The sequence below is a fragment of the Amia ocellicauda genome, chromosome 9 (genome assembly GCF_036373705.1).
Source record: "Amia ocellicauda isolate fAmiCal2 chromosome 9, fAmiCal2.hap1, whole genome shotgun sequence".
NCBI classification, from domain to species: domain Eukaryota; kingdom Metazoa; phylum Chordata; class Actinopteri; order Amiiformes; family Amiidae; genus Amia; species Amia ocellicauda.
In genome coordinates, this window is record NC_089858.1 from 17,224,288 (window position 1) to 17,237,068 (window position 12,781).

General features: G+C 46.7%; 1 protein-coding gene across 1 annotated transcript; it reads right to left on the reverse strand.

Moving 5' to 3' along the window:
- Positions 1–392: 392 nt before the first annotated feature.
- slc12a3 (solute carrier family 12 member 3) lies at positions 393–12,377 on the reverse strand. Its single transcript, XM_066713511.1, has 25 exons — positions 12,063–12,377; positions 11,551–11,685; positions 11,045–11,120; positions 10,515–10,610; positions 10,083–10,222; positions 9,617–9,727; positions 9,209–9,320; positions 8,851–8,981; positions 8,619–8,703; positions 8,208–8,362; positions 7,594–7,701; positions 6,956–7,079; positions 6,693–6,794; positions 6,054–6,209; positions 5,800–5,899; positions 5,315–5,426; positions 5,022–5,159; positions 4,612–4,718; positions 4,336–4,418; positions 3,729–3,830; positions 3,385–3,496; positions 2,783–2,869; positions 2,206–2,341; positions 1,880–1,947; positions 393–977 (listed from the first exon to the last, which is right to left on the reverse strand). The coding sequence occupies exons 1-25, from the start codon at positions 12,351–12,353 to the stop codon at positions 836–838; spliced, it is 3,009 nt and encodes a 1,002-aa protein (XP_066569608.1). The 5' UTR covers positions 12,354–12,377; the 3' UTR covers positions 393–835.
- Positions 12,378–12,781: the final 404 nt, after the last annotated feature.

A 12,781-nucleotide genomic window follows, 5' to 3' on the forward strand; every position in this document is an offset into this window, starting at 1 on the left:
GACAATTATAAAGAAAGAAGGAAAGAAAGTCCATAAAAGATTCAAAATGCTTACCCTGCATCCCGCTGCCAGGACTGTTATTATTTCGTTTATTTTGAAATAACAGCAACCCCATTGCCTTTTAACATTAACACAAACACAATTGTGCAGTCCAGTACAGTGCTTGAATGTGATATTATGCTAAATGGTGTAAATATGAAGAAAATCAGCCTGACAACTTATTGTCTTGAAAAAACCCAAACCCCACAATTATTCTTCTACTTCTTGCACATCTTAAGCCTGGCTTTTCAAAAGTCCATTACCTCGTGTCTAATTCATTTTTCACCAATTAAACCTATACCTTCAGCAGGACATAGCGTGTATATTGACCTACCAGCAACGGGAGTTTGGAATAGAGTGCAAACAAACAATTTTATTTAGAATGTTACATTTCAAACACATACATGTATAATCTTCATAAGAAGATTTCTTCAGAACTGCAGGTTAAACAGCAATTAGCTACTACACTGAGGTCCTATTGGTTATATACACAGGGCAGGTCTGAGGACTCAATATTACACTACAGTTTATGCTGCAGTCCTCAGGGTATATGGATAATGGATACTGTTAATATGATAAATAAAAAATAGAATACAAAGGCTTGGTAACATGAATTGGAAATGTTTTTTCTACCCTCTCCCTCACCCCAGCTCCCCAGAGACGCCTCAATCAGGGCCATTCCTGGACCTCTGCATCTGTGCTGCTGGCAAGAAGACCAGTCCCAGGTGTGGTTTGTCGTCTGTTTGAGTGTGTGTGTGTGTGAGGGCAGTAGCAGAGCGTAGCCCGTGTGTTAGTGCTATTGGCAGTAGAAGGTCAAGACGTTCTCCTGGTTGCCCCTGACGAAGAGGACTGGGGGTCGCAGGTCCTGGGAGAGGGTCTCCAGCCAGGCCATGTAGAGAGTGCTGGGGCACTTCCCTCTCTGGCCCACTGGCATGGTCCTGGCAGAGAGAGGCAACAGTGAAACCCTAGGCCAGGCCCAGTACTTGCACCCACACAGCAGAAATCCTGCCCACACCAACCCCTCTAGACTCGCTTGTTTATCAATAGCAGTCCTATTCCTGAGTGACAAATAGCAGCCTGGGGTCTCAATCAATGGGATCACTATATAATGATATACTGAACATTTTTCACAGTCGATTTAGGTGCAAGGTTTCCTGAAGCTTTCATAGGCAGTGCCAGGCAGGCAGTGAAGATGTTGGAATAAACACGGTGAGTCAAAATCACTTCTGTGCCAGAGCCAGGGCCCCATTCCTCTTCTGCTCAGTGTCTTTGCCAGAGAGCTTGTGCATCTGTTATGCTGTACAGATTTAAACTGCAAGGAAGCTCTGCAAGCTGTGCTAGACTCTTAATAAGACCTTCTGCTTCAACAGCACCCACCTGCCTAGAGGGTGGCGCAGGAAAGCAATCTAAGCACACACGCTGACATTCAACAGCACTGTAAAACAACATGGGCTGAAGGGTAAGCACTGGCTGGAACTAATGGGACCTTGTAAAACAGTAAAACTTGCTACATTAATGATCTGAGTGAGATAGAAATCAGGGTGGGAAGGTCTAAAGTGGTGCGTGTCTGATGGTCATTAAGAAAGAAATTGACCCCTACCGACCTCTATATTCTTTTTAATTAAAAATGCAAATGAGCCACATGCCACACTGGTTTTTGATGATAAATGCTTTTAAAAACAACCATAAAACCCCCCAGGCACAACAGCCTCCTATCAGCAGATCTCAAAATTGTTGCGATAATGTTTTAAGTATAAACCCCACAGAGCTGTGTGGCGTGGTGCTCTGCCTATTATGCTTGGGGATCGCTGTGTGCCCTTGTGCCAGTTTGCATACTCACAGGACGACCAGCGCTGCATCTCTGGAGTAATCCAGCACAATTTCGTTCAGACGGACCTGTCGGAGGGACTATTGTGAAAGGAAAGAGCACATTTTATTGAAAGTCATTCTAATCTAACTTTCACCATTGGCAAAAGGATAGAATAGCTATCAATATGCATGATCTCGTCAGTAACATTTTTCTACCAAATTTAATTACGGGGACTGTGAGAGAAAGAAAATCTCCAGCTACACTTATTTGTTTGTGAATTCCATTTGAAGTAGTATGAGCACTTTATCACTGGCTTCATGAATCAACTTAGTAGGGCAGAGGGAGTGCACGTTCACCTTGGCCTTGTTTCTCTCTAGCTCTTCATCTGTTATCATCCAGGGGGATTCTCTTTTCATTGAATTGACCACGTTTTCGTCCTTGAAGACGCCGTTCAGTCGGTAAGGTCCCAGCAGGTCCTCAAATCTCTTCAAGCTATGCAAAGAAAACAAGTGTTGCCGGAGCCCCACAGGATAGAGATCAGCAATGAAAACAGACAGAGCTCCAATTCATAGTCACATATCTGCAGGGAGACTGGAGAAGTTGTTTAAGATGTCTGCATGTATCACATAACTAACTTTAATATTAGTATATATATCTCATCATGAACACAAAACGTGCAAGACAGTCTCTGTATCCCGTCCTCAAAGTGTGGGCATGACTGGAAGGCAGGTGCATGCTGAAACCTACAGGGACCTAAAAACACGTGAAGTAAACAGAAGTGAAGTAAAAAAGTAATAATTTCAATTGATGGAAAAATATAAAAAAAACTCAAAGTGACAAAATGTCAGGAATTAGGAGAGACCTAATGCAAATGTGGAAAAACAAGAGCAGAGGAAAGAAAACAAAGAAAGAAAGAAAGACAAAAGGTCTCACTGTTCAGGGCGTGGTGCCTCGTTGATGTCTGGAAGCACCTGGACATCATGGAAACCCAGACGAAACTTGTTGAGCAGAGCCATGAACCTGGAGAGGAGACAGGGAGCAGGTTCTGATACCTCAGCACAGGAAACCCATATTACTGAAGTTAATCTGCCCAGAGGGGCCAGAGCAAACCCACAGTGGGAAGCACATGCCGTTACAGAGTGAAGCCCCACTCATTCTATTCATCCTGACAGCGCCATAAGCAGTTAGTTGCATTTGGAGGCTTCTGCAAGATACACATTTGGGATTTTGCTACAGAAATGTCTACGTAATTTAGGCTGTGTTGTTCAGAGCGCGTAACTGCAACTAGATGCCAGATGCTATTGTTGTGGACAATAACAACAACAAGTTCAAGCTGTATGTCAGCAGGGTTAGCTTAGATGTGATATATATATATATATATATATATATATATATATATATATATATATATATTTAAAGAATAATCTAATTCATTTGTCTGTCACAGTGTGTGCCATAGAGAAGAAAGTCTGAGCAGTACCCAGCATGCACCAGGCCAGTCGAGGGTGATGGAGGAGGGATTGTGGAGTACTCACGCCTTCCTCTGCTCATCCACCTTGTTGATCTCTCCACCCACGAAGACACGCACCTTGCAGGTCTGCCAGCGCTTCCTCCGCGTCAGGAGGTACGGGATGAGCAGGGTCAGGCCTGCAGGCAAGGGGGGACACATGGCTCAACACACACGCTACGCTGAATTCCCATATAAATGTTTCCTAAGGGGTCTGAAACCAGGTGGCAATGCACACCAGAAGTCCATTGGGGCACATGGGGGTCAGAGTCTCAAGACAACAGTATTTGAGACACGTCCTCATACCCTCTCCCCTCACACTTCTCATTACAGGTTCTTGAAAGGTCACATGATGGATAAATGTTGACTTACCCCCATCGTCAAAGAGCCAGTAAATGTCAATGGTCTTCTTGCCCTGCTTGGTCTGGAAAGCAGTGCTGGGCTGCTCTTCGGGCCCTAACATATCAGGAATCCCTGGGATAGAGCAGTCCGCATCAGGTGGACATGTTGCAGTCAATTTACATCAATGCATTAACCAAACATTGGTATACAATGCAAAAGTATAAATAAGTGATATACACAATCATCTCTGTGAATACATGTATATTTAGAGAGAGGGACAGAGAGAGAGAGTGAGAGCACATGTATTTTTAGTACCATGTGAAGCAGGAGGCACCGAAAATCCCCCATGTGCTGGAGAGGTTCTGTTGCCATGGAGATGGGTTCTGTGCTCAAATACTGGGTTGAGTGGGGACATGAGAGAGGTACATTACTTGTACTTCCAAATACTGCCTACTTCATCCCCAAACAGATACAATTACTAACGAATTATCAGAGACACACTACTGCTGGACACAGGGTTTCCACAGCTGGGTGTGAAACTGAAGCGAATTGAATCCAGAAACCCATGTTCTGCACTCTCTCCCCGCCCCCTTCCACGGCTGCTGCTCTGCTTTATTCTCGGTAGCTCTTCACTTACTGTCTGCTTGCATGCTTCTTGACAGGTCCAGGCCTTCCTTCTTTCGAAACAGACAGACTCCGTAGCGGAGGTCAAAGGCATCGCTGGAAAGAAGAAATAAAAACACACACCAAAGCATTCACACGCTGGTAGTCAAATTGCAAGTCCATTTTCACGTCGTAGGAATCGGTGTCTTTACATCGAAACACTCTCACAAATCCTGAAGTAAAGAGAGGATTCTGGGAATGGCAGTGTGGGCGCATCAGGGGAGAAGAGTGAGGACTATGCTCCACTCACTGTATGATGCCGATATAGTTCTCAATGTTGCAGGGTCGATCGCTCTGCCAATTCTTCTTGAATCCCATTAAGAGGACATTTGGCTTGATCCTGCCAAGACCCGCAGCCTGAATGTATACCACACAGAAAGGCATTTCATGAAAACAACAAGAACTGCAACATTTAATTTATTGCACAAAGAAGTCAGGGGACCAGTTTGAGACAGACTTCAGTTAAAAAAAATAAAGATATATAGATGGATTGTTTCAGAGACAGGTGGAAAACAAATGTCTATCAACTATAATGCACAGCAGGACAGGACAAAGGAGCCTGGGTGTGTTTGGGCCCACATGGTGCCTCGTCTTCATACATCAGCCAGCTCTGTTCACTTTGCTGGACCTACACTGGTACTGGGGAAGCTGGTGGCTCACCTGGAGCAGCATCCGTGCCCCGCTGCGCAGGTCCTCCGCCACAATCCCATGGTAGAACGACCTCACCTTCCTCTGGTTCAACCAGGTCACATGGCTGCTGCTGAACGCCACCTCCTGGGCATCCACAGTGGGTGGCCCCTGAAAGGAAGAGAGCCAGACAAAGTCATGAGCGGTCCTTCATGGTCAGCCGTACAAATATTGTAATTCCTTTCCAGTAGTTTGGAATTGCTTGTGCTCATGCGGGAGGGGTACAGGAAATAAATCAATGGCAGAGAAGGAGGAGCGGGACTCACAATGACAACGTTTCCACACATCATGAGGCTCAGGTTTTTAGTGAAGGTGGCAACAAAGTCAACGAGGACAGGACGGCAGCTGGGCGGCCCAGTGAGGACCAAACACTGTGGCCTAAGGCAGGGGAGAGAGACAGCACATCACAAACCACAGGCACTGAGTTGCAATAGTGTTGAGAGTCAGGGGCTGACTAACCTCTAGGACTCCAGACAATGCTAGAGTTGAAGAGTGCTGAAGAGGGTCCTGAAGAGGGTCCTGCTGCCCCACCGCAGAATTGTAACAGAAACACACTTAATTTAATTTATTTTGCTGGTGTGACTTACACAGGTACACTATTACATAGCTAGGTTTTCATTGGAGCATTCTGGGTAGAGAACCTTGCTCAGCACCTCAGAGAACCTTGTCTCACCCAGGATCTGAGCCCATGACCCACCACTTACAAGCCCAGTGTGATGACACAATTAAACCCCAGCGTTGGGGTAATCACCTGTAGTTCTTGATGTGGTCTTCCACATGGTTCAGTCCGATGGAATAGGACAGAGCCATGTTGTATGACCCAGCCTGGACTGAGGAACCCCAGTTAACGGCTGAAATTCACAACAGAAGACAGTCAATCAGGGTCAAGGTAAGGTCTTAGCAGTGGCAGTGTGTGGTGTGTGTCTCGAGGGCCAATGTGTGTGTGTGTGTGTGTGTGTGTGTGTGTGTGTATTCTTGTTATTGTGCCTCTTGGGAGGGACTCACAGGGTTTCTTGTAGAGCACGTAGCCCAGGAGGAAGATAACGATTCCCAGAGCGATCAGAGCCGCCCACCACGTCAGCAGGAACATGATCACCACAGAGACAATGGCGCCCACCAGAGACGCCCACTTACTGTAAAACCTGAATGAAGGGCGCCACCCTAGGGGGTGAAGCAGGAAGACACAGAATAAACTGCCTAAGAAAAGAGCCAGCCAGAGTCAGGTATTGGAAATAGCCCCACCTCCCTCCGTGGTATCAATGGCCTCTCTACATTCAGACCCAGCAGGAAGTACAAGACTGAGGCACTTGTATTGTCTCAGTGCCAAGGCCGCTCATTTCAATCTGACACAGCTCTGGAATACAGTAAAGGGCTGGAGAGCACAGTGTAGCGGTTGTTGCCACAGTTGCTCTAGAGCACAGTTCAGATCAGTGTCAGTGTCTGCGTGGCACCGGCCGAGCCTGGGAGAGACTCTGCTTACTCTTCTGTTTGTGTTTTCAAAACTCAGTTCTGCTTACGAATTCAAGATTTAATAGAATAGTTTGCCAGCAGAGAATCTTGGAGCCAAGAATTCCAATCAGTGGTGTTCTACGTCGGGGAAGTGGGCGGGCGAGGGGAGTCTGGGTTACTGCGCCACAACCTTACCTGGGGAGTTGGTGATGGAGGCGTGGAAGCAGCTGAAGTTGATGAGAGCGTATGAGCACAGGAAGAAGTTGGAGATGATGGGAGCGATGGTGTTCAGCTCAGCTGGGCATGGAAAAGAGAAACAACGGTCTAAGATGGATAAGGCCCCAGGTCAGGGATAAGATGGGCAGAAGGTTATTTACACTGTCATCCTCGCCTTATGCAGGGGCTTGTGACTCTGTTGCACACATTGACCTCATGGACTACTAAAGGGGCGAACCTACCAATCAAAATGAAGCAGACGGCAATGACATAGGTCAGAATATAGCCTCTGATTGGCTCATCATTCTTCCCATAGCCTTTGCCAAAGACGCCGATTAGAGGGTAGAGGTTGTCTTTGCAGAGACACTGTAAACAAACACAGACGAGTGGGAACTAATTAGTGCACACATTTTCTCTTTGAGAAGGCCTTCATTTTGTTGCATGAATAAAATATCAAAGCCCTCAAATTGTACATAACTGATCCCACGCAGTGTTATTCCTGCGCTGGAAGCAACCTTGTTGGACTTTCATGTAAAACAAAATAAAGAACAAAGTCTTACAGATAGATAAAACTGAGGCCTTAATGAGAAACAAAATTAAACAGCATGTAGCCTTTTGCAAGACAATCATTTACTTCCCCTTATTGTGCATTGTAGGTTATTAATTTTAATCCTGTTCTTTTTAACAGGAGGGTAACTTCAGTACAACTGTAAAACCAAAAGCAACTCAACATTTTTACAAAAACATATCTTTGAAAACACCAATTAAAAAGCAAATACTTAAAAACTGGGATTTTTCTCTGCTCAAGCTTGACCTCATACACAACAGAAACAGTTGCTGCAGGGATGTAGGTAGTGGAGGGGGTCGGGGAGGGCTGTACCTGGAAGACTTTGGGCGCTGAGACGAGGCAGGCCAGGGCTGAGGACAGGGTCGCCCCGAAAATCCCAGCCGTGATGAGAGGAGCAAACCCAGACACCATGCTCATACTCTGCATAGAGAAAGAGAGCAAGAGAGAGACAGAAAGACAGAGAGTGTGTGAGTGAGGGCACCACGCACAGTACAAGCCCCCCTGGCATTTCCCCACTGTCCCACTGCCCTGCCAGAGTCAGGACTCACTGTGTCAGTGCTTGGGAAGACACAGAGACATTTCCATGTAGGAATGATGCATGATCCACAACTGGTATGCAAGATACAGCAAATAAAATGAATGTGTTGATTTCACGCAGGTTTTCTCTTCTCACTACAAAAACCACCATGACACGTCAGCAGATTTTCACAGATTTTGTTTTCAAGTATATACTTCGATAGTTATACATATATCTATGCACCAGGGCCCCACTTGAAAGCAGTAGCTGCAAAATGAGAACAGACACCTCTGGGCAAGATCGACCCACGCACAGCTAAGCCAGGGCAGCAGACTGACAGATCAGTGGGGCAGAGAGGAGTTAATCTGGCTGTTTCCGAATCCTTGCTTATCAGCCTTTATTCAGTTACCTGGTAGTAGTTGCTGATACCATAGGGGCATGTACCATTGTTGGTACATTCGGAGAAATCCCAGCCATAATTGCAGCCCAGACCCACGCAATCCTTCCCAGTGGTCTGCAGGGTGTCGTTTATACTACCGGAAGCATCACGAATGACACACGATCCTGAGAACACACACACACACACACACACACACAGAATGAAACACAAAAATATGCAATTAAATAAATACTGAACCTACAAATCTGACATTGACATTCCTGTTTTAGTTTTCTCTTATTGTGATTTTTTTCTTAAACACTGAAATCTCCACTTCATACGGATATTGCAATTCATTAGCCAGTGTGGGGGGGTTGTGCCGCCCATTTATGTTCAGCAGAATTGACTTAGACTTGAAAAAGTTAGGCTGCTCTGACTCACCAATAGTTGCTGAGATTATGAGATAGGATATCGTTGTCCAGAAAATTGCCAGCATGGTTCCTCTAGGAATGGCTACCGCGGGGTCCTGAGATTGTAGAAAGAGAAAGAGAGACAAGCAGAGAGGTAGAGAGATGGGTTGATTGGTTGTAGCCAGCGATAAACCCCACCTGCACCTGCAAAGTGGAGCAACCAGTAGTGCAATACTTAAAAAAGCTACCACCTCCCCGCCTACCTTCAGGTCCCCCGAGATGTTGGCTCCTGCGAGGATGCCTGTTGCGGAGGGGAAGAATATGGAGAACATGCCAAAGAAGCTCCCCTCAGCTCCTCTCCAGTGTGGCACAAAGTTTTCAGCGAAAATGTCAGCTGGAAAAGGGATAGACTGTAATGGGATTGGTGTTCCAGTAAATAGAGAACAAAACTGTTCGACTTAAAGCAGAAAAAGCACACCCTAATGAAGACAAAGCACAGGTAAGTATACAGCAAGAAGGCAAATCTGTTTGTTTTTTGGCACTTCGGGAGTCACGACAGTGGAATGGTGTGGATTGCAGTGCAGGCCTCTAGAACGCCGAGAGAGAAAACAGCAGCTTCACCTCTGTAACTGAAGAAGCCTTTAGCCTGTTTCTCCACAGTCGCAGGTATGATCGTCCCCACGATGTAGTTCACAAAGGAGATCATGATGACCAGGAAGAACAGAACCTGGGCCTGCACAAAATAAATACATACAGTACATAAATAAATAAAACAATGACACTTGAATCAGTACACAAACCCAACTCTGTGCATCACAGAGCAACAGAGTGCATCAACAAATCCTACAGACCTTTACGATTCTACACTGCAAAAATATGGGTTTATATATAATATACCAGGTCTGATTTCCCAGGCATTTTCATTGAAACCTCTTAAGTGTCTTCTGCAGAGCTCACAACAGACTGAGACTAGAACTCCTTTTGCCTTTGACACTCCTCGAAGATGTGTGTGTGTGTGTGTGTGCCCACCTTGGCCTCCCATTCCATGCCAGCTAGCGAGATCGCCAGCAGGAAAGTGACAGTGATCACCCCGATGATGCGAATGTCATTGAGGCGGTCCACCATACTGGAGCCGTTCTCCTGGGAGATAGAAAGTGATGTCAGTAACACAGGAACTTCACTAGAGAAGCCCCACTGCCCAGAACCCTCCAGTGAGACTCATTTGTTGTTTGGAGACCCCAAAACTAACCATATTTGTCAAATTTATATGTACTTGCTAACAAAAAAGCGGTGACTGAAAACAACCCCAATATCAGAAGTGGTCTCCCTTACAATGCAAATAAAGAACTGTTCCTCAAAGACTTTGCCTGGCACATCAAATTCAGGTTAATTATTTAAATCAAAACAGAAAACAGAAAGCTGACAACTAAATAGCTGCTAACTAATAGCCGATTAATGTTTGCCCACTTCCCCAACCCCCATGCCTCCTCCTGACCTGCATGAGAACCTGCACGGTTTCGGCGAAGCCCACAGTGTGCATGGCCACGGCCACAGCATTGGCGAACGCGAAGATAAGCCCAATGGAGCCACCCAGTTCCGGCCCCAGGCTGCGGGAGATCAGGAAGTATGTCCCGCCTGCGGAGTGAAGGAGAAGGGGAGACTCCTTTTACTGAGGAAGCAGAGAGCAGCCCAGTAATTGCCATAGCTGGCATTCAGCTGCAGCACCAGCACAATTTCAAGTAATGTTACCTGCCTGTCTTCCTGCCAAGCTGCCTGCCTGCCTGCCTGTCTGTCTGTCTACCTGTCTGCCTGTCTGTCTGCCTTTCAAAATGACCACAACACAGCTCTCCGTGACCAAGGTAGTCACCCCTTCAGAACAGCATGACAATCACGGCTTGGCCCACATGGGCGAGGAGAGCAGCCGTACCTCCTTTGACCTTTCCGTTGGTGGCGATGGCACTGGTGGACAGTCCGGTGATGCCGGTGATACAGGAAGACAGCAGGATGATGATCCAGGTCAGCCCTGAGGGTGGAAATGGGACTTAGAAGATGGACAGTGATACAATCTGGTGGCAAATTCACAACCCCTTTGCCAGGCAGGCAACAACACACTACACAGACAGCCGGTGTGCACTGCTCCATCCTCAGCACAGCAGGATCTCACTCCAGCACACAGACTATTTCCCAGCAACTGACTCTCGCCCCTCTTTTATTTATTAATGTGACCTGCTGGTTTAGAGAAATGCAACCTCTGAGAAATAGCACTTTGGTGTCTCACAAATATTTATAGTGACCTTATGTTAGATTACAAAACTGTGCAACTTTACCCACAGAAATAAAAAAAGTGTTGCCAAATAAGTTTTTTACTGCAGCAGGTCTGGGGAACATCCTGTAGCATTCTTACGTGTTGAGCTTTGGTCTGCCCCAGTACATTTGTACACCCTGGCACACACATACCAATGCCTGCCTGTGAGGTGATCCAGGGCAAACGCAAGTAGAGGATGACGCCCCAGATATTGAGCATGCAGCGGATCTGGAGAGCAGAGAAATAACAGCCATTACTTTCTCTCCAGGACTTGGAAGTCAGCCCTGACCCACATGCCATGGGATCGCCCAGGCCGTGCATGGAGTGAAAGCAACATCAATGACAACATCCTCAGAAAGCACAAACTCACTGACTATAACAGCTGGGACAAGAGGCACCTGTCCAGTCTCACAGATGGTGTATTTCACAGAGGTGCCAAGGTCATTGATCGGCAAGTTTAAATTCTGCATATCAGAAGTTAGCCTAGGCACAAACTTCAAAGCAAAATAAAACATAACAAAAGCTTTGGCTGGGCATCTTGTCAATGTCTCTGAAAATATATATATATCTTTTAGGTTAATCCCACAAAGCGGAACATGGCCATTGTGTCGCACATCCAAGAGTAGGTTATTGGTAATTTTAACGGTCCCAGCCTTACCATCACACCCTTCACCCAGCCGAACCGCGTAGGCTCCACGATCAGCCCAGCAGCCTGCTCCCCCTCCTCCTCTTTCCCCCCATCCACCTGCTCACTCTTCACGTCGTTGTACACCGGCGGGGGGCAGCTGTCCTCCTGGGGGACAGAGGACAGGACAGGACATCATCATAGACTCAACAAAACAAAAATAAAACAGCTTCAGATTGACCTGGGTTGAGAGTAATGAATAAAGGGTGCACACAACAGATTATAGTTAGAGGAAAATCTCTATAAATATCCCACATTTCGTTTTTTCATCATCTCCACACACTTGAATGTGTGCATCTTATAGGTGCGTGGGAAGCTGCAAAGCAAACACCCGAGGAACATTTGAGATCACCCTGGGAATACTCAAGACAGATGTCTCTATCACCTCTATAACAACAGGGGTCTGCTGAAGCTTGTGCACTCTGCAGCTTACGGCCCTTCCTCCTCCTGTGCAGGAGAGAAATGCTGGAGAACTGTATTCTCACCTCTGTGCCGATAGTCAGCTGGAACAGCGATGGCCTCTGTTTGCGGACTCTTCCAGGGACCTCAGTGTTGGCGTAGTGTTCGTGGCTGGGCACGGCATCCAGTGTGTTGTAGCCGAAGGGGCTCATTGAGAATGAGGGGTTTTCAGACACCAGGCTGTTGACTCTGCTCCCCGACTTCTCATAATTGGATTTGGAGTCATCCTCACCCACAAAGGAGCGGTCCTGGAATCGCCCTCGTGGGGACAGCTGGCCTCCATTGACCATCGTTGCGGGCTGTGGGACGTCGGCCATACCCAGCTCACACCATTAAGCCAAGGAGAGAGTTTGATGAAATGGGAAAGCTGAGGAGACCAGAAGGGCTTTATACCCCGTCGAACCAGCGAAAACTGCTTTAATTTTTTATTTACATTTTTTCTTCCACCATGTTACTCACAGCTCGTGCCTGGCAGGATGGGCCTGGAAATTTCCCCTAACTCAGGGGGGAGGGGTGGAATTACCACCGTGGGGCGATTTCAGCCACAAGGAGATTGTGTAGCGAAACGCCTCAGTTACCTTCCAAGATCTGCACTCTGATAAAGGCCTTGACAAAGTCACAAGGGGCAAACAGGAGAGAACCAGCTAGCAAGCTGGACCACTGTCAGGACGAAATGGAAGCCAGCAGAATTTAGAGTGGGCCTCGGAGTTGAACAGGGCACCATAGTTCCATAGGAAATCTCCAG

Coding starts and splice junctions, on each gene's coding strand:
- slc12a3 (XM_066713511.1), bottom strand. CDS start 12,353: ATGGCCGACGTCCCACAGCCCGCAACGATGGTCAATGGAGGCCAGCTG. Junction 10,611..11,044: donor CACCTCACAGGCAGGCATTG/GTATGTGTGTGC, acceptor TTCCACCCTCAG/GGCTGACCTGGATCATCATC. Junction 1,948..2,205: donor TAGAGAGAAACAAGGCCAAG/GTGAACGTGCAC, acceptor CTTTCACAATAG/TCCCTCCGACAGGTCCGTCT.